Source organism: Leucopleurus acutus, assembly GCF_964270905.1.
Source record: "Leucopleurus acutus genome assembly, chromosome: 4".
Taxonomy (NCBI): domain Eukaryota; kingdom Metazoa; phylum Chordata; class Mammalia; order Artiodactyla; family Delphinidae; genus Leucopleurus; species Leucopleurus acutus.
Window position 1 is genome coordinate 53,219,678 of NC_139146.1, and position 19,889 is coordinate 53,239,566.

The 19,889-nt window shown below is 36.4% G+C and overlaps 1 protein-coding gene across 1 annotated transcript in view; it reads left to right on the forward strand.

Moving 5' to 3' along the window:
• The window catches only part of STIM2 (stromal interaction molecule 2), a 169,047-nt gene that overhangs the window by 103,690 nt on the left and 45,468 nt on the right, over nucleotides 1-19,889 (forward strand). Inside the window, exon 3 of the mRNA XM_082838740.1 lies at nucleotides 2,238-2,352. Coding sequence (XP_082694866.1) covers nucleotides 2,238-2,352 — 115 coding nt within the window. The remainder of the gene's footprint in view (nucleotides 1-2,237; nucleotides 2,353-19,889) is intronic.

Consider the following 19,889-nt stretch of genomic DNA (forward strand, 5'->3'; position numbering starts at 1 on the left):
CATAAATGAAACAGTTGCCATTTGTTCCAACTGACTGGACCATTTCCAAGACAGGCTTCCTCTCTGCTCTGTCAATCATCATGTTTTTCATTCTAGAATTTCTCTCTAACTCTTGGATCTCTTCCAAGATAGGGGCAGTTTCTGAGCATCTCAGTGGCAGATATTTTCCAGGTATTATCTACAGGTTTCAAAAAATGTCAGTCAGAAGAGGAAGAGGGATGGGCAGAAATAGGGAAATAGAAAATGGGAAATAGAAATAGACAGGAGGAGTGGAGGCAGTGAGGCAGGTCCCTTTAAAAATAACTTTAAAAAAGGACATTTAGAGGCTTCCATGGTGGCGCAGTGGTTGAGAATCTGCCTGCCAGTGCAGGGGACACGGGTTCGAGCGCTGGTCCAGGAAGATCCCACATGCTGCGGAGCAACGAAGCCCCTGTGCCACAACTGCTGAGCCTGCGCTCTAGAGCCCACGAGCAACAACTACTGAAGCCCGCGCGCCTAGAGCCAGTGCTTCACAACAAGAGAAGCCACCGAAATGAGAAGCCTGTGCACCGCAGCGAAGAGTAACCCCCGCTCGCCGCAACTAGAGAAAGCCAGCGCACAGCAGCGAAGACCCAACACAGCCAAAAATAAATAAATTAAAAAAAAGGGGGGGCATTTAGGAAAGAAAAGAGTAAGGCATTGTTTAGAACAATATAATATACAAGTGCTAAAGTGGGCCTTCTAGATTAGTGCTTTCCAGATTACCTCTATGGTGAAGAACCAGATATTTTGTTACCAGTTCATTATGGATAGGACCTACATGGCAAGTAAATTTACCTCATGCTTGGGGTCAAATTCCTTGAAAGCATTGTCTAATTGCTATAAAGGTTTCTAAATTCTGAAATTTCTTCATTTCTGTGTATATTCTACACCATTGTCAGTTTGCTGACTGACACTAGTCTGCTGACCACATGCAGAGTAGTGGTTTTTCCTAAAACTTTGTTTCTTCATTTGTACCCAAGGTTATTTAGCTTAGAAAAGTGAAATGATTTTCTCTATATTTCTCTACAGCTATTAAAGTTTTCTTTTTTAGTTTCAGTAGAGAACAGCTCTACTCAAAAGTAAAATTTGGTCTTTTGTGTGAGGGTGATGTTCATTGTCAGTATATAAAAGTCAGAAAAATATGCCTCTAGGGTTTGGCGCTCTAAGAGATTTCTACTTTCTGCATTATGGATTTCTGAAATAAGCTTTTGTATGATCTTATAATTTTGGAATCTGAAAAAAAAATTAATAAAGATACCAAATAAAACAATACCAAAGCAAGAAAGATCAGAAATATTGAGGTAGAAAAAGCATAATAATTTATAAAAACTATTAGTTTTATATAATTAGAGTATTGGGTTGATTTGGGGAAAGTGTCAATAGTTAAAGCCTAAAAGATTGTCAGGGACAAGATTGGGAAATGGTATGTAATTCTTAAAAAGTTAGCTTTTTATTTGCTAGACAGTGAAGGGCAGTTGGAGAATTTTATATAATGAAGCAATACGGAGTAGGTTGGTTTTTAGCAAAGAAAATTTTTAGTGTTTTCTCTCTGTATATACTTTAAAGTAAGATTTAGAGGATCTACTTCAGTTTTGTAAAATACTTTAGTTCTAAACACTGTAATCATGTCTTTCAACTATAAGTAATGACTTAAAAGGTAGAAGAACAGAAATACGATGCAGTAATTGAGGTTAGTATTTAGTGTGTTCTGAAATACCCCTGTCACTAAGTATTTGGTAAAAATGTATAATAATTGAGGCAGTACATTATGCTGTTGAGTGTAACCAAACTGCTTGGGTTGGAATCTCAGCTCTGACATTCATTATTTTTTCAGCCTTAGGCAAATTACTTAACCTCTTTGGGCCTTGGTTTTCTTATCTATAAAATGGCAATACATAATACTTTCCTTATAGAACTGTCATGAAGTTAAATGGCTGTGTGTGTGTGTAGATATGACATATTTATTATATAATGTGCAATAGGACCTGATAAATAATGAGTTAAATAAGTACTTTTACTGCTGCTGTTATGATTAGAAGACATCTCATTAAATAAATTTTATAAACATTTAAGAATGTGAGTATAAAATACCAAACATGCACCAGTTATGATCAGAAAATTACCAGCTGCTGTATTTCACATTTTACTTTCTTCTGTTTGTAGAGAATAAAATAATGAATTTAAGTATACTTAACTTAGTGTTTTCTCTTTTATAGTTTATCAGAGAAGATATGAAATATAAAGATGCTACTAATAAACACAGCCATCTGCACAGAGAAGACAAGCATATAACTGTTGAGGATTTATGGAAACGATGGAAAACATCAGAAGGTAAGGCTGTTTTAGTGATCTGAATCCCTGAGCTTTTTCTCAGCTCACTAATTGCATATGATTTACAAACAAATCAAAATAACATTTCTGTGAGGATATTTATATTTTAGTAAATAATTGTTTCATTTTTTATTTTGAAATATGATTTTAATTTTTCTTAGGATTTATTAAAGGTCAGCCTGTTTTCAGATAATTTGATACCTTATACTAGAATAAATAAGGTAACGCATGTCTGAGAGCTTAAAGTTGTAGAGCATTGTTTCATCTGTTAAATGGCATTATTAGAAAAGGTTTGTCAAATAAACATGTGGATCCCAAAGTTTAATTTTTTTTTAATTTATTTAATTAATTTATTTTTGGCTGTGTTGGGTCTTCGTTGCTGTGCGTGGGCTTTTTCTAGTTGCGGCAAGCAGGGGCTACTCTTCGTTGTGCTGTGCGGGCTTCTCACTGCGGTGGTTTCTCTTGTTGTGGAGCACGGGCTCTAGGCGCACGGGCTTCAGTAGTTGTGGCACGTGGGCTCAGTAGTTGTGCACGGCTTAGTTGTTCTGTGGCATGTGGGATCTTCCCAGATCAGGGCTCAAACCCGTGTCCTCTGCATTGGCAGGCGGATTCTTAACCATTGTGCCCCCAAGGAGGCCCCACCGAAGTTTTTTTTTAATTACGGAGAACAGTTCCTAAAGTCTTTAGAAGGCAAAGTCTGCTGATGATAAAGACTGCATGATACAGTTGTGTAATTTATATTTTATTCCTTTTTCTACCCTTAAGTCCTCAAGCTGTCTTACGGATAGTAATTTTTTAGGGCAGGAAAAGTGTATGGCCTAAAACCTCAACTTGATCCCCAATTGTAGAAAGCTACATAAAAAAAAAAGTCTGTTTTTTTTTCTTTTTCTTTTTTTAGTGACAGTGTCAAACAAAATGTCTTTTTCCTAATGTTTCTATTCTTTTGTCAAAGTCAAGCAATTATATTGTAGCATATATTTTTCTCTGCCAGTTTGAATAGCGAAATGAAATTAAAAAGAATGTGGGACAGATTACCAAGTAGGAGTTATGAAAAAATAACAAAGTTTACTAGACTATCAGTGGTAACATTTGGAAATGAGAAAATACAGGAAACTATTCCATCAACTCAGTATTATTATTAATATAGAAGAAGGTTTGCATGGGAGGGGAGGGATAAATTGGGAAATTGGGATTGACATATACACACTACTATGTATAAAATAGATAACTAATAAGGACCTACTGTATAGCACAGGGAACTCTTCTCAGTACTCTGTAATGACCTATATGGGAGAAGAATCCAAAAAAAGAGTGGATATATGTATATGAAAACTGATTCACTTTGCTCTACACGTGAAACTAACGCAACGTTGTAAATCAACTATACTTCAATAAACATTTTTTTAAAAAAGGTGTTCTTATGGTTTTGTTTTCACTTTCTAAAAGAGGCATCTGATGAAATACTCCGGGAAGAAGAAAAAGAAAGAAGGAAAAAAATACCACTGACTTTAATGAAAGATACATAGACTTAAAAAAAACCTCTCCATTTCCTTTCCCCATATTATTTTAAAGTAATATGAACTTGGGTAGGAATAGAAATAAATAATGAGTATACTTATTTATTTAATAAGTATAATATACTTATTTATTTAATAAATAAATGAGTATAAGTTTCATGGGGGAAAGTGCTAGAATGGTCAAAAACTCAGTAAGACTATTTATATGAGATATCTCAGCAATATGTAGATATTAGTAAAGGACTTGGAGATCCAATGGAGTCTGTTGCCACTAGTATATTCTAGATTTGGAGTTTGTGGTAAGCTGAATGGAGCCCACAAAACTAACTACGTTTGAATGAAGGAAAAAAAAAAGATTTGACCACTTCTCACCACCTGTTGTGCTACCACCGTGGTTCAGCCCTCATCCCTTTCCTGGATAATTGTGGTAGCTGCCTGAGGGTCTCCTTCTGTATACTTGTGCTCTTTTGAAATTTGTTCTTCACTTAGCAGAGTAATCTATTTAAGATATAAATCAAATTTGCTCAATACCCTGTAATGGCTCAGAGTAAAAGTTAAAATCTTTACAAAGATCTGTAAGGCTCTACATGATCTGTCCTCTCCTGCACCCTCCTCTCTTCCGTTTTCTGTCTTTTCCATTTCTCTCACTCAATGTGCTCTGCCCAGATGGAATCCTTGCTGCAGGAATGCAGATGTCCTCCTGGCTAATTCGTTATCTCTTTTTCGGGCTCTTCTCTCCTTGAGGCCTACCCTGACCACTCTATCTAAAATCGCAAATTGCAAACCATGTCCCCCTGCCCCCCTCTTGGTCATTTGGCACCCTTGTTGATCCCTCTTACTTAGCTTCACACTTTCTTTACCCCATGTCAGGAATCAGCTTCTAAGTTATAATATAATTGACTTATTTGTTATGTTTGTCTCCCTTCTGTCCCCTACCCCTGAAAATGTTAGCCTCAGAAAGCGGGGTGGGGGGAGGTCTTTGTCTATTTTGTTTATTACTGTGTCCCAAATTCAAGGGGATTCTGTACTTAAACCCCATTTTGATTTCCCACCCTGGTGAGTTTTGTGGGATCTTTTGTGATTTATGAAAATGTATGTTTGTTATCAGCTTAAGGTCTTTTCAAGTTAAATAGCTTCTTAAGTCTCTTTTTTCCTAGGCTTTCACCTTAATTTCCACCCCCTAAGATTTTACCATTATGGTGATGAGACGATTTCCCCCTAAGCCTTCAAAGAGTTGGCCTAAATTATCTGCTTTATGCTTCCTTTTCTCCAAACCCCAGTCTCTCACATAACCTTCTTAGGGGATTAGGGCTTGGGAGGAAGTATCTTAGGGCTTGGGAGGACGTATCTTAGGGCTCCTACTAAAACAGCTGCATAGGAGGGAAGAGAGAGGAGTTGAGTGAAATAAACCTCTACTAGAAGCTTTATGGTGACCTGATTGATTTTCTCAGTGTCATTTTTCTCAATTGATTTTACCATGTCATAGTCTTTTAATTTATTACAGGCTTCATGTAAAAAGGCAGAGCATTGTTGTTAGATCAATGGTTTTTAAATCATAGCCTGACAAGCCCCGGGTTTCCTGGAGGTATCTCAGGAACAGGGATAAATGGGTAGAGTTCTGCTTTTATCTGGTATATTCTGTTTCTGTTTAAGATTTCTCTTGAGAAACAAAAAGTAATTCTTCTGAAAAGGTTTGGAAATTGTTGATAAAGAGATTAGAATGCAATAACATGTAATATAAGGTTGTTTAGTTGAATATGAATATAGGTACATACACACATATATGCACACACATGCATACACACACAAACATACAGTCATACTTTGCCCGTCATTGTTGTGTCTTCAGTGCCTGGAACAGTGCCTTATTTACTTTGATTTTCAGTAAAGATTTGTCTAATGAATTGAATGAATGAGTGTATAGTGCCCCATGAGCATTGCATTCTCAGTAATTCAGTTCATACTTTGAGTACAGGCATTTCTGCCATAATGAAATATATGCACTCCTGGAAAACTTATGCTTTGCAAAATTATGAACTTAAAAATTAGAATTTATGGGAAAAATCGGGGTTGGAGCAGACTACTGAAAACCTGTGCAATGTTGTAATCAGAGCACTAACAGTACTAATAAAACTACAGGTAAAAAAGACGTGTTAAATCCCTAATCAGTAAATACTGTAGTAGATATAGGACTTTACCTTAAAAAATAATTAAAGATAACTTATTAAAAGGAGGTAGGGTTGAAGTTGCTAAATTATGGAGACAAGGGCAATGTGCACAAAGATGAGAACTGAGCAACAAGCATTTCTAAGAGCCTGTGGCCAGATTGAGCTAAAAGGAAGAAGGAATGGTGAGCAGACATCATGTTCATAGCTTTGTTGTTCTGGTATGGAAGGACTAATGAACTCTCTGATAGGATTATACACAGAAGGTGGTGTTTGTGGTAGGCTGTGAGGGTTGACCAGGAGTTCTGGAAGGGGATAATGAGGTAGACCATAAATGGTAGCCCCCATATAGCTCCTCCTTCAGTTACCTGAAAATTTGCTAGAAATGGAAGTGTAGGTAGCGTACTAAAGGAGACGTGTGGGCTTTCAAGCTAAATCCTGGCCCTTCTGTTTATGAACATTAAGACATTTGGCACATTTAAAAATTCACTTGTAAAATGCAATTCTTGTGTGATTTAAATGAGTAGTGTAGTAAAAGTGCCTGGCATAATTCCTGGCAACACTCGATAGGCACTAAGTAAGTGTTGACTTACTTACCTTTGTAATAATGCTGAACGAACTAAAATGTTCAGCTCTATTTAAAGTTTTGTAAGGTTTTTGATTCAGTCTCTTAATATTCATCAATAAAATGAATAGATATATTAGATTACATACTCACCATTGTAGTGTGCAATTCTCTGGTTGGTAAAATGTACCTGAGATCTTTATGGAATATTGTCAGTGGGGAAAAAGTAAAGTTGTGTTCCTCAAAAATTGATACTGATCTCATATAGAAAAATTTCACCATGACCTGAATGTACTTTTTGTGTGTGTGTGTAGAGAATGCTTGGTTAATTTGTACATGGCAACAGTCTAATACAAATGAAAGCTATTTGAAAAACTAGTATTAGATTTCAGACAGATTTTGATAAACTGGATCAGTTGTTAAAATTAATGAATGAGCAGTTAAATAGTAGCCAGCTACCTCATGAAGGAAAATATAGATAGAAAATTATTGGTTATGTATAAGATCTAGGGACCATAGTAGATTAAAAAACTGATTAAGTAATGTACTGTTTTTAAAAATGATAACTCATTAGGTTAAATAGTTATTTTAACATGTGACACTCATGAGGTAATCTTGCCATCCTGTTCAGCACAGGTCTTATCTTACCTAAGGTTATTGTGTAATTTTGGGCTTTACAGATTGAATAGACATCTGGAAAATTTGCTGAAGGTTTATTATTATTATTGTTTATTGATTAGAAATTTAAAGGAACTGAAATTGTCTGAGAGAATGAAAGATGTCGGCCTTTAATGATGGATGTTTTGAAGTGTATATAAAGCCTAGCTAGAGATAAATGACTAAGAGTGTTTTCTTTCTGTTTAGGAAAGCAAAAATGTAAATGTTACATAAAGGAAATATAAACGAAAAGAATTCCTGACTATGGGTGTTAAATTTCTAAAAGTAAGGAAGATTATAACTGTCTCTTTTGTATAGATCCTTGATATTCATAAGGATTTTCTTCTGGGTGTGAAAGTATAAATGGATCTCTAAATGTTGATAAAATCTATCTGCTTTTTCATGTGTATGTTGTTGGTTACAATGAGACTGGAATGAAAAAAAATGTAAAAGGATCAGTGCACATTGCTTGACATTATCAGCAGAGTAACTCAAAATGTAGATCATTATAGATAATAAGGTAGCCATTATCTTTGTGGCGTCCATCAACACAATATTGTATATTTACAGTAGTAGATATAGCAGTCACTATGGTGACTGATATTCATTTATACAAGTAAGTATAAGATAAGGCCTTGTTTTTCCAGGAGTTTACGATATTGTTACATGTGCACAGATGAAATGTTAAATAACAGTACAGGAAGGTTTGATTAAATACTAGGTCAGTGGTTCTATTGTGGGAGTTTAAGAGAATGAATAGATTTATTATGAGGAAGTCTTCATTAGGGAGGTGAATCTTCAGCAAGATTTTGAAAGAGAGAACATTTTCTTAGAAGTGAGAAAGAGAGAGGGATATACATACAGGTTAGTAGATTAAAATGAGTAAATGAATAGGTGTAATTCCAGACTTTAGTCCTAAATCCCTCAAATAAGCACAGTTTATAAGTCAGAAATGTAATTTTTGTTTGTTTGTTTGTTTTGTTTTTTTGGCCGTACACGGGCCTCTCACTGTTGTGGCCTCTCCCGTTGTGGAGCACAGGCTCCGGACGCGCAGGCTCAGCGGCCATGGCTCACAGGCCCAGCCGCTCCGTGGCATGTGGGATCTTCCCGAACCGGGGCACGAACCCGGGTCCCCTGCATCGGCAGGCGGACTCTCAACCACTGCGCCACCAGGGAAGCCCAGAAATGTAATTTTTTAGTGTACGACACAAGAATAAATCATTGTTTTAATATTTGTCTTTTGCTATTAACATGTAGTGCTTAACCTTTCTGTGTCTTGGTTTTGTCATCTGTTAGGGGTAAAGGTTATCTATTACATCAAAGTGTTGAGGATGACATGAATTTGTACATGTAAAGTGCTTAGACTAGTGCCTACTACATAGCAAGTGCTCAATGACTGTCCGTTGTTACTATTTTTGTAAGGCAGGTGTGAAGGTGGCACATGGTGGGGATGTTGGAGACTAATATTTCTGAGTTGGGGAATAGTAGAAAATAGGGTTAGTTAGACAGGGAGTCCAGACTAGTGAGCCTTGATGTTTAAGTCTGATGAACTGCTTTAAGAATGACAAGTAAGATTCCACTGATACACCAGTGCTTACCAAATGATAGTGATTGCCTGGAGGACTGTATTAAGGATGCTTGATCTGTGCCTGGTCTCAATAGCAAAGAAGGATATTACTGTAGAAATTACTGGTTGGCAATATTTACTACGTATGTGGGAGGTGGTGTAGTGTATTTTAACATTTTTATCATCCTTGCACTAAATATTAGGAGCTATTACAGCTTCTTGTTTTAGAAAGTCATATAATATGGAAGAGTTATAGGATGATGAATTCACTATAGGCAGGAAAATCAGCTGTGAGTTTAATGTAATGTGGATTTGAGTGGGAAGAATGAAAATACAGATACTGAAGATACACAGCTGAAGAATATGTTTTCTGTCCTCCACCTGACTGTAGTCTATCATTGGAGAAAGTTCTGTTGACAAGTAATTAAAGGATGTGATACTATCTGTAATCAAGATAGGTAGTAGGCACTGTGGGTTAATAGAAAAAGAAGTATGTTAGTCTGCCTGCAGAAGTCAGGTAAGGCCAGAGGAGTTAGTTGTGTATAAAGGGACATTTACTTTTTTCACCTTTTGTCACCCTTCCCTGGGAAGGACTCTACTGGATTAATAGCTTTCAGGATATTTGTAATTAATATAGCACATTTTAAAAACACAAGGCACTTAATATGCTTCAAATGCTTATGCTGTTTTATTAGCCCAGATGTTTAACACTTTTCCACTTTTATACAATACTTTTAGTTCTAGGAGAAGCAGTTGTTAGCCATCTATAGAGGTGCTGGGTTTTCATTGTCCACAGAAAGTGGTTTATACAAGGGAAGGCCTGTCCTTGAGGTAGAGTCTGGTTTCAGAATGACAGATGTCATTATTTGCACCACTAACAAAAGTCTTTTGTTGTCAAAGTTTCTTTTATGTAGAGAGTAGTCGACATGAACGTATTGTTCATTTATTCTATCAACCAACATTTAAGTGTATTAACATGGGTTTTTTTCTATAACAGTAGCATAAATATTACTTGATCAGTTGGTAAATTGATCATTTTGCAAACACTGCTTTATATTAATCAGGATTGATTTTTGTACTTTGTATGAAGTATGTTTTTATTCCTTTTAATCAGATAGCTTTCTTTGTATTATATAATTATCCAAATGAATTCAGAGCACTCGCAATAAATTGCTAATCTTTCTTAATCTTATTCTATGTTAGTATTTCAGTCTTTCTGTACCCTTAATTTCAGATCTCTTCGTCAGGACTGTTTTGGTTTTTATTAGTTTAGTTGTCTTCTTTTCTCTCTCTTTCTCCTTCTCTTTTATTGTTGGCACTCTTCCTGTTTTACTTCAGGATACTTGACTTTTGGAGACTTAGGGTCATTGCATGTACTGATTTTCTGGGATTAATTATGACTTTTTAATCTATAGAAGATACTTGACTTTGAGATAGCTCTGTCTTCCTTTATAGTTCTTTCTTGGTTTTGTTCTGAAATAGAGACCACCTCTCAGAATAGGATGCAGCGACCGACTGCCTATTACATCTCTCTGTACTTTGGGCTTTAGAAAACTTGACAATTTCTATTCTGTGTGGACACATGAATTAGATACATTGTGAGCCTTCATTTTTTCTCAAATAACAAAAACCCAACTTTTATATATTCATCATATGATGACACTTTTCTTATAATTTAAGGAAGTACTATTCTAAAATTGTGAATTTGCCTTATGGTTTTCTGTATACCTGAATTATTCTACATTTCTCCTCTGCTGTGTTCACAGACTCAAGGGATACCTCAAGTTTGGAGTACAGTAACAGAACCTTCTGCAGAAGGTAAAAATGAGGGCTGTCCACTTTTCACTGTGATGGACTATCTAGAAAACAATAGGCTTTCTTGAACATCTTATTGTTCTTTCCTCCCTTACCCCACCAACTGGGAACCAGTTCCACATGGATGTGTGTTAAATTTTGCTTTACTAATCCTTGGTTTGGCAAGGGGGTGGGTAGGAGAACTCTGGTTCAAGTTCTGGTTGTTAAAATATATGTTATTGTGGGAGATTCACTATATCAAATTCTGCTTTAGGTGGAACGAATATTTTGTTCCTGCTCTTTTGTATGAAGAACTTGTTCGTTGGTAATAATATTTTCCTCTTCAAAGATGGTCAGTTTTACAAAAATCTTTTCTCAAACAAATTTTATGCTTACTTGGGTCTTTTTTTCAGTTCCACTGAATATTACTTAGCAATTTAGAAGCAACTGTAATAGAAATAATGCAAATTACAATGAAAATAAAGATTTCACAGATACTAGATAACCATTTCAATTTGAATATGACGTATTTCTAAAAATTCATTTCTATAATTCTGAAACATATGTATACACATAATCTGTTATATTACATATATATGTCTCAGAGGGAATGTATGATTAAAACATAGGATAAATCACATAGCGTTTATATTATGTCTTAAAAATCTTTTCACTCTGTGGATGGTTTTGTATTCAGATAGGGTACAAAAGTACAAATAATGTTTATTGTCTAACTTTCTCATCTGGTTAAGGTGCTCTTAAATAAGAGGTCCTTAATAAGCATTCCTCTAACATTTGGCCAGTCTTCTGTTTCTCTTTCGCTTTGCATCAGTGTGAGTTCTTCTGAGGTGTTGAAAATGGTGGACATTTAGATAGTTTTGATTCAGAGTGTTTAAAATCAGCTGCTTACTTAAGTTATTAGTTTAAAACTAAGAGTCTAGATCAGTCTAACAAAATGGAACAGCAAATGTCAGTTGCATTGAAGGAAATTAAGTTTCTATTTCCATCATCAATTTTCTTTCCTTACCAGGTAATAGCTAAAAAAAAAAAAAAGTATAAAACAGGTGTTTATCACTAGGAACTTATGGCTGCTTAAAGGCTATGTTCTAAAACAGAAATAACAATATAGAGTTGTGATTCCCTCATATAAAGGTAACATAGTTAGAGTTATATGAATTAAGAGTTCACTAAGAGAAGGAAAAGGAAAGAGAATAGCCCCTTGGGAATACTGCTAATAAGACAAAAGCAAAGGATTAGCTAATGAAATAAATAATGGCCATCAGAGACATGGGAGGTGAATCAGGGAGGTGCACTTTCTTGAAAGTCTGTAGAGGAGAGTTTTCAGGAAGTGACGGATGGTTGTATAGTTGAGGGCGTAGTCCACCATATTGCAAAGTATCTGCTGAGAGCCCTCATGAAGAATCTTTTTTTAGTTCTCTGTAATAAGAATAGTTGTATTCCTGAGGGGATGATTTTTGACTGATTTTATTTCCTTCTTTGTCTACTTTGTGTAGCTTTTATTAAGGACCTCATTTATATTTTGTGCATGCTTTTAGTTTGATTTTATTTCTCTGGTCCATTGACATCCTTCATGTTTAATTCTCTTTATATTATATGAATCTTTGTAAGTCATTTCTTCTCTCTCTCTGTCTCTCTCACTGGGGATAGAGAGAGGAGAGATGAAAAGTGGCCAGTAGTGCTAAATAGAGAAATACAGTGTATTGGAAAAAAGCCGTTAGATATGACAAGAAGAAAATCATTGACCTACAGGATATCACTTTAAACATTGGTATGGGGAATTGACTCACATATACACACGGAATAAATCTTTAAAAAGATTTAAGTGGAAGCAACCCACATGTCCATCAACAGATAAATGGATAAACAAAACGTGGTATACAATGGAGTATTATTCAGTCTTAAAAAGTAAGGAAATTCTTCCATATGTTACCACATGGATGAACCTTGAAGACATTATGCTAAGTGAAATAATTCAGTCACAAAAAGGCAAATACAGTATGATTCTGCTTATATGAGATACCTAGAATAGTCAAAATCATAGAGACAGTAGAGTAGTAGTTGCCGGGGGCTGGGGGAGGGGAATGGGGAGTTATTGGTTAATTGGTACAGAGTGTCCATTTTGCAAGATGAAGAGAGTTGTAGAGTTGGATGGTGGTGATGGTTACACAACAATATGAATACTTAATATCATTGAACTATACACTTAAAAATGGTTAAGATGGTAAATTTTATGTTATGCGTATTTTGCCACAATAAAAAATGATTTAAGAGAATGAGTAGATAGGAAGTAGATATATGGGTAACCCCCTATTTAAGGGGTAGGCAAGAAAATGGAGGAAATTGAATGGTAGTTACAAATAGGTAGTATGATCAAGTAAAGGGTTTTCTTAAGAACTGGTAGATCTGATTATGCTTAAAGAAAAAGGGAAGTACTCTACTGACATTTTAAAAAGTTGAACATTTAAAAAAATTTTCATTTCAGCAAGGATTTTGTTCAAAAAGTACTACCACTATGTATAAGAGTTGGAAGTTGGGATTACATCTTATTACATCTTAATGTAATAAATGTCAGTATTTATTTTCTTTATGGATAATTATGTTGGTTATGGATTGAAAAGATATTGTTAGGTTAATAAAAAATGAATTTAAGCTAAGACAGGCAAGAAACTAGTTGACAGAATAATTCTTCATTGCTAGATGGCACTATCACTAGCCATTTTCAAATCCTTCGCAGAATTTACTTCTCGTGAAGAACTTGAGTGACAGTTCTTTGCCTTGAACTTTTTGGAAGGGGATAGAGGTGGCCTAGGAAAAGGGGAAATGGGAGGGTGAGTAATTAGAAAGGGGAGGCCCAAGAAATTCTTTACCCTTTACATATGCTTATTTGGTTTCTGAATTATATATTGTAAGAATATAGAATTCTAACATCCTTATTTTCCATGTTTTGACCAGTACCAAATATTTTGTGGCAGAATTTTAACGATAGTGCTACAGCTCTACTACAATGAATAATAATAGGTTTCTGTGTGCTAGCTGCATACCCACTGATCCAGAGCCTGTGACCTTAGCAAAGGTAAGCATATCCCAGATTGCAGTGTGAGATAGTTGAAGATTGATCTGCTTTGGTAGTTGTTTAAATTTCTCTCATCTGTTTTTAATGAGCATGCTCAATTGCATGAATCTGACCATGACTTTACACTGCATTCTCTTTTAGATGTGTTATTGGAAGCTTTTGAAAAAAAAGGGAAGCTTAAGTTTTAAGTTAGTGGATATATGTTTTAGGACTGTGTCTAGATTCTTTGAGTGTTTTTCAGTAATGCCCCAAAAGTAATCACTCTAGTTTCTAATGGAACCTGCACTATATTAAGTACTGGAGGCTGAATTTATCACAAAACTAAACACTTAATAAGTTACTGTGCATAACTGATTGTTCAACATGCTTTGTTGATTGGCTTGAAATTACAGTATACTATGTCTTCTTTTTTTTTTTTACTACAGAGCTTTATTTTAAAGTTTGAGCAGTTTGTATGTCTTAATAAGTCTTTTTTTAGTGGCAGAAGATAAAGAGAGAGACTCAAATTACTTCAAGTAATGGGAAATTTGTTGCAAGGGTACTCTGTCATCAATGATTTTATTAATTGCAAGTGACTCACTGGCATTATTCTGGGTTTTGGGGTTAGAGCCTTGAGCAAAATAGATATCCTACCTTCATGAAGTTAGAACTCTTTTAGGAAGACAGATAATGAACAAGTCTGCTTGTGTGTGTGTGTGTGTGTGTGTGTGTGTAGATATATACACACTCACAGGACTGCTGGAACAGATTAGTGATATGATACAAGTAAAGCAGGGTAATACATGGTCGGTGACTAGGTAGGGTGGGGGCTATTTAAGTAACGTAGTCAATGAGGAACTTCCCAAAGAAGTAAGTGATATTTGATTATAGACCTGAGTGATGAGAGAGAGTGAGTCACAGGAAGGTCTGGATGAAGTATATTCCAGGTTTAGAGATCAACCAGGCTAAGGCTCTGAGGCTGAAATGACCTCAAAGTATTTAGGGGACTATAGAAGGCTGGTGTAGCTAGATGGTCATTAGGAATGGGGAGAGTGGTAGGAGACAAGCAAGGTCACTGGGATAAACAGGGGCCAGATCTCATAAGGCCTTGAAGGGCCTAATAAAGAATGTGGGATTTATTTTAAGTATAATGTCAGTATTCTTACTGAAAGTCTAGCTCCATTTAGGAGTTTCGAGCTAAGTAAGGATGTGTGGTCTATCTTTTGAAAAGATTATGTAGTTACTGCGTGGATATTAGACTCTGCAGAAAAGAGGCAGGAGTAGAAGTAAAAGGCCTGTTGAGGGTCTTGCGGTGAGCTGGTAGAGGGAGGTAGCAGAGAGGTCTGATTTGAGATATAGTTTGAACGAATAGCTGGCAGGATTTGCTGTTGGATTAGATTTAGGAAGTTGATCGGGGTGGGGACAGGAATTAAGGACGGTGCCTAGGTTTTATGTATTATCTGTGGTATTAAAATTTCTTGGAGATGGAGGCAATTAGGGGAAAAAGAAGTTGAAACAGGCTCAGTTGGGCCTGATCAATAATGGGAAAAAAAAAAAAACAAACGTTGAGAAACATGGAGATCACGATGCAAAGAAGTGAAGGACTGAATGCTGAGAGGAGAAGGATCCTGGAAAGAAGAAAGAGAAGACGTGACCAGTGAGGTATGAGGGGAACCGGGAGAATCTAGAGTGCTGAAGTATATGAAGGAAATATTTTAAGAAAGAAGGCATAGTCAGTGTCAGATGCTCCAGAAGTTTGAGTAAGCTCACGACAGAGACCCACCATTGGATCGGCAAAGTAGAGGCTGAGGTTGCTGGTGATCTCGACAAAGCAGTTGCCCTGTAGTGGTGGAAGTGAACGTCGGATCAGAGTGGATAAAAGAGGAAGTGCAGACAGTAAATATTGTTGACTTTTCAAAAGGAGAAGAGAAGTGGGGCTGTGATAACCTGAAGATAAATATGATATGAAGGCAGTTTTTTTTTATTTTTTAAAAGGTGGAAATATATAAAAGTGTGTTTTTTAATGGAATGACCCAGTTGAGAAAAAATTGATGTAGGAGAAAATCAATCTATATTAATTAAAAACTATATTTAACTTAAGGAAAGCGTAGGTGTGTAGTCAGGGGCTTAATCCACCCTGGGTATCTGCATTTCTCTGTTTCTTTCAGGATTTTGCTTCTATTTTCTCCTGCTGCATTTCCTAGGGGCTAAACTCTGTGGCTGTGGGCAGTTGTAAACTTACCTTTTCCCAGGATCTTGACCAAAGAGAAAGGAGTCTTTCCTGCCTGCTCTAGTTCGAAAAAGTTAAGGAAGTAACTGGCTTAGGTAATGTGGCAATATTCTCTGATTACTTCCTTTTCTGACCCCCTTTCCCTAGTGATCATGAGTCTTGTCTCAGAAGACGACAGAGAGAAAAGGGGTACCTAGTTGACAAACAGCTATAACAGATTGATGAGCAAGAGAAACTAGACTTTGACAAGAGTAGGTAGAAGAAAAGCTTAAAAGGTTATTCTGGATCCAGAAGTAGGTGTGTGGGGTCTGGCAGCATGGGTCCCAAGATGTAAAATATAGCCACTCCTTCAGAAAATCTGATATGTTCTTGACATTTTCAGGCCACAATTTTTGGATTATAAATGGATTTTCTCATATACCTCTTTTTTTCCCCACTCTGAATTTTATGATGAGTATATTATTTCCCAAATATACATGCTTTATTAAATCCCATTTTGGTATTTTAATTAAATGAGCTAATATAACTCTCATCACTGGACACTATATCAGTAAATTTTGCTCTACTTCTACCCTTTCCAAAATCTTCCTCGTGGGCTGGCTTCCCTGGTGGCACAGTGGTTGGGAGTCCACCTGCCGATGCAGGGGACACGGGTTCGCGCCCCGGTCCGGGAGGGTCCCACATGCCGCGGAGCGGCTGGGCCCGTGAGCCATGGCCTCTGGGCCTGCGCGTCTGGAGCCTGTGCTCTGCAACGGGAGAGACCACAACACTGAGAGGCCCGCGTACCGAAAAAAAAAAAAAAAATCTTCCTCGCTGTTACAAATTTTCACCTCTGCACAGCTCTTTTTACTTTGACAAGGTGAAACCCTGACTTTGTTCACCTAGATCACCAGACATGTCTGTACTGTGCAAGAGGAAACATAGGTGTTTTTAAAAGCATCATTGGAGGATCAAAGAAGTGAATTCGAGGAGGCAAAAACTTGGTGCTGTCATTCTGAGTTAGTTTGGAAATCTTGAGAAAGTGATGCCCTCCAGATACATGTTAAGTTTAGGGAATATATGATTCTTGGCACATGACCTAAACACCCCCAAAAGGCAAATAGTATTCATCACACTTAAGTAATATCTAAGAATACCAACTACTGTTCGCAACTACTGGTAACTTTACTATAAAGAGCCTAAGAATGTAGAAGGTTTTTGCAGTGCTGTGTGTTCATGATGTCCTAGAGTTCTTATCTTTTGAGTTACTCATGAATTTTTGCCAAGTGAGGTCTTCTCAGTAGGGAAAAGAACAAATATAACATTAGAGAGTCAATGAATATAAAGTTTCTAAAGGCGTCCAGAGAATTGTCTAGGAAGATATGCTTTTATGAAATTATAAAAAGTTATTAAATTATAAGTAGCTATAGGCAGTACTTTGCTGTTATCAATTCTAGGAAGAGCAATACTTTTATGAGATTTGGACTACTATAAGAAATGGAAGTTTTATTTAGTTTACGGTGCTGTCTTCATTTTCTATATATATATATATTTTTTAAAAAATATTTATTTATTTATTTGGCTACCCTGGGTCTTAGTTGCGGCTCATAGGACCTTTTAGTTGCAGCATGCATGCGGGATCCAGTTCCCTGACCAGGGATCGAACCCGGGGCCCCCTGCACTGGGAGCGCGGAGTCTTAACCACTGAACCACCAGGGAAGTACCTTCTATATTTTTTAATGAAAAATTTGGATAATATTTTTTCAGAAATTAATTTGATATTGTGATTTTCTTTCATTTTTCTTAATAGGAAGCAAGGAGCAGAATTCTCTGAAATACCAAATTGGTGTAATATTTTTATTAGTAGCATTTGTGTAGACTGAAGACATGGATAAATTACGAATAGATATGGTATTTGTCTTCTGGAATGTAAGAATTTGTTTATTTTGCAAGTAAATTGGCTAGGCAGGACTTAGAGGTCACTTCTATGGTTTTTGGTTTGTCAACACTTCCATTAAAAGAGATAATCAGGGCTTCCCTGGTGGCGCAGTGGTTGAGAGTCCGCCTGCTGATGCAGGGGACACGGGTTCGTGCCCCGGTCTGGGAAGATCCCACATGCCGTGGAGTGGCTGGGCCTGTGAGCCATGGCCGCTGAGCCTGTGCGTCCGGAGCCTGTGCGTCCGGATCCTGTGCTCCGCAACGGGAGAGGCCACAACAGTGAGAGGCCTGTGTACCGCAAAAAAACCCAAAAAACAAAAAAACAATAAAATAGATAATCATTACTCACTAGAAATAAGAGGGCAATTTATAATTTAAGAAGAACTCTGAATTTAATTATTTGGAAATAACTTCTTGTTTTGTCTCCAACACTGTTTCACCAAAGTAAGCAGAATTACTTTCTTCCTCATTGACATAGCTGGGGCCTGAAAAAAAAAGAAAAAAGTTAAAGCAGGAAAGCGCTTCTGGATCTGGGAAATAAGTCAATTCAAGAGAACAAAGAAATATAACTGGGAATTATTGAATAGACAATTAGAAAAGGCAAAAAAAAAAAAAAAAGGTTATTTCAACTCCAGCTCTACTTTTACAGTAGCGAAATAGTAAAGTTTAAATGTTTTAGTGTTTTAAACCAATGTAGTCACAATGTTCCTAAAAAAAAAAACTACTTAAATTTCAGGTTATTCCTGAATGCAACCAAAGTTAAGAGAAGAATTGGTCTTCTTTAAAGTCTAGTTTTCAAAAGTATCATAAATATTTTTTTTTTAAATTTTTAAAAATTAAAATTTTTTTTTGCTATACGCGGGCCTCTCACTGTTGTGGCCCCTCTCGTTGCGGAGCACAGGCTCCAGACGCGCAGGCCCAGCGGCCATGGCTCACGGGCCCAGTCGCTCTGCAGCATGTGGGATCTTCCCGGACCGGGGCACGAACCCGTGTCCCCTGCATGGGCAGGCGGACTCTCAACGACTGCACCACCAGGGAAGCCCATAAGTATCATAAATATTTTTGTAGTAGTTTATTATTAGTTTTTTGCTAAATAAACATCATAAATCTGTACTAGAAATTTCCAATATTATGAACTTAGGATCTTACATCTTTTCAACCTGCTACTAAATGAATGTTGAACAACAAGTAAACGTTTTATGGATTCTGAGGCTTTATAATCACTGAGGTCTCTCATCTTTTAGTTACTGGTATCTTGAGAAACTCCAAGGTACAGCTGTCCTTTCCTAGAGAGACAGTATTCCATAGAAAGTGTGGAGCTTGACTTCTTAGATTCAATTATTTGTGTAACACTTAGTATATATTTTTTTCCCCTTGCGTGAGTACCTTAATCTTTGTCTTTAACTTTCCTCATCTGTAAAATGTAGGTAGTAATAGTACCCACCTTAGAGGATTGTGTTGAGGATTAAATGAGTTAATCAATATATAGGGCTTAGAACAATACTTGACAGCTAATAAAGGCCTAATATTTGCTATTATCATTGTTAGTGTTAAAAGATTACCATACTTTCTTGAAGAAAACCATAAAATACAAAAGTAATGAAGAAGTTAGCAATTATTAGAACTTTCTGCCTGCATAATTGAAAAAGAAAGATTATTAATACAGTTTTTTTAATTGAAAGCAATTTCAAATTTAGTGAAAAGTTGCAGGACCAGAACAAAGAACTCATATACACTTTGTCCAGAGACCCTCATTCCAATATTGCCTTTTATCCTCATAATGACCTTTATAGCCAAAGGATCCAAGAGTGTTCATTATACCCAGTTGTCCTGAATTTGTAGTCTTTTTTAATCTGGAACAATTCCATAGTATTTCCTTGCCTTGCATGTCTTTGGCCAGTAATTGTCAAAAGTGTCATTTTGTAGATTGTATCTAAATTAGGATTTGTTTGATGTTTTCATATGATTAGATCCCTGTCAGGCACTTTGGGCTGGACTGTCACAGAAATGATTCTTTTCATTAAATCCTTTTGAGTGGCACATGGTGTCAGT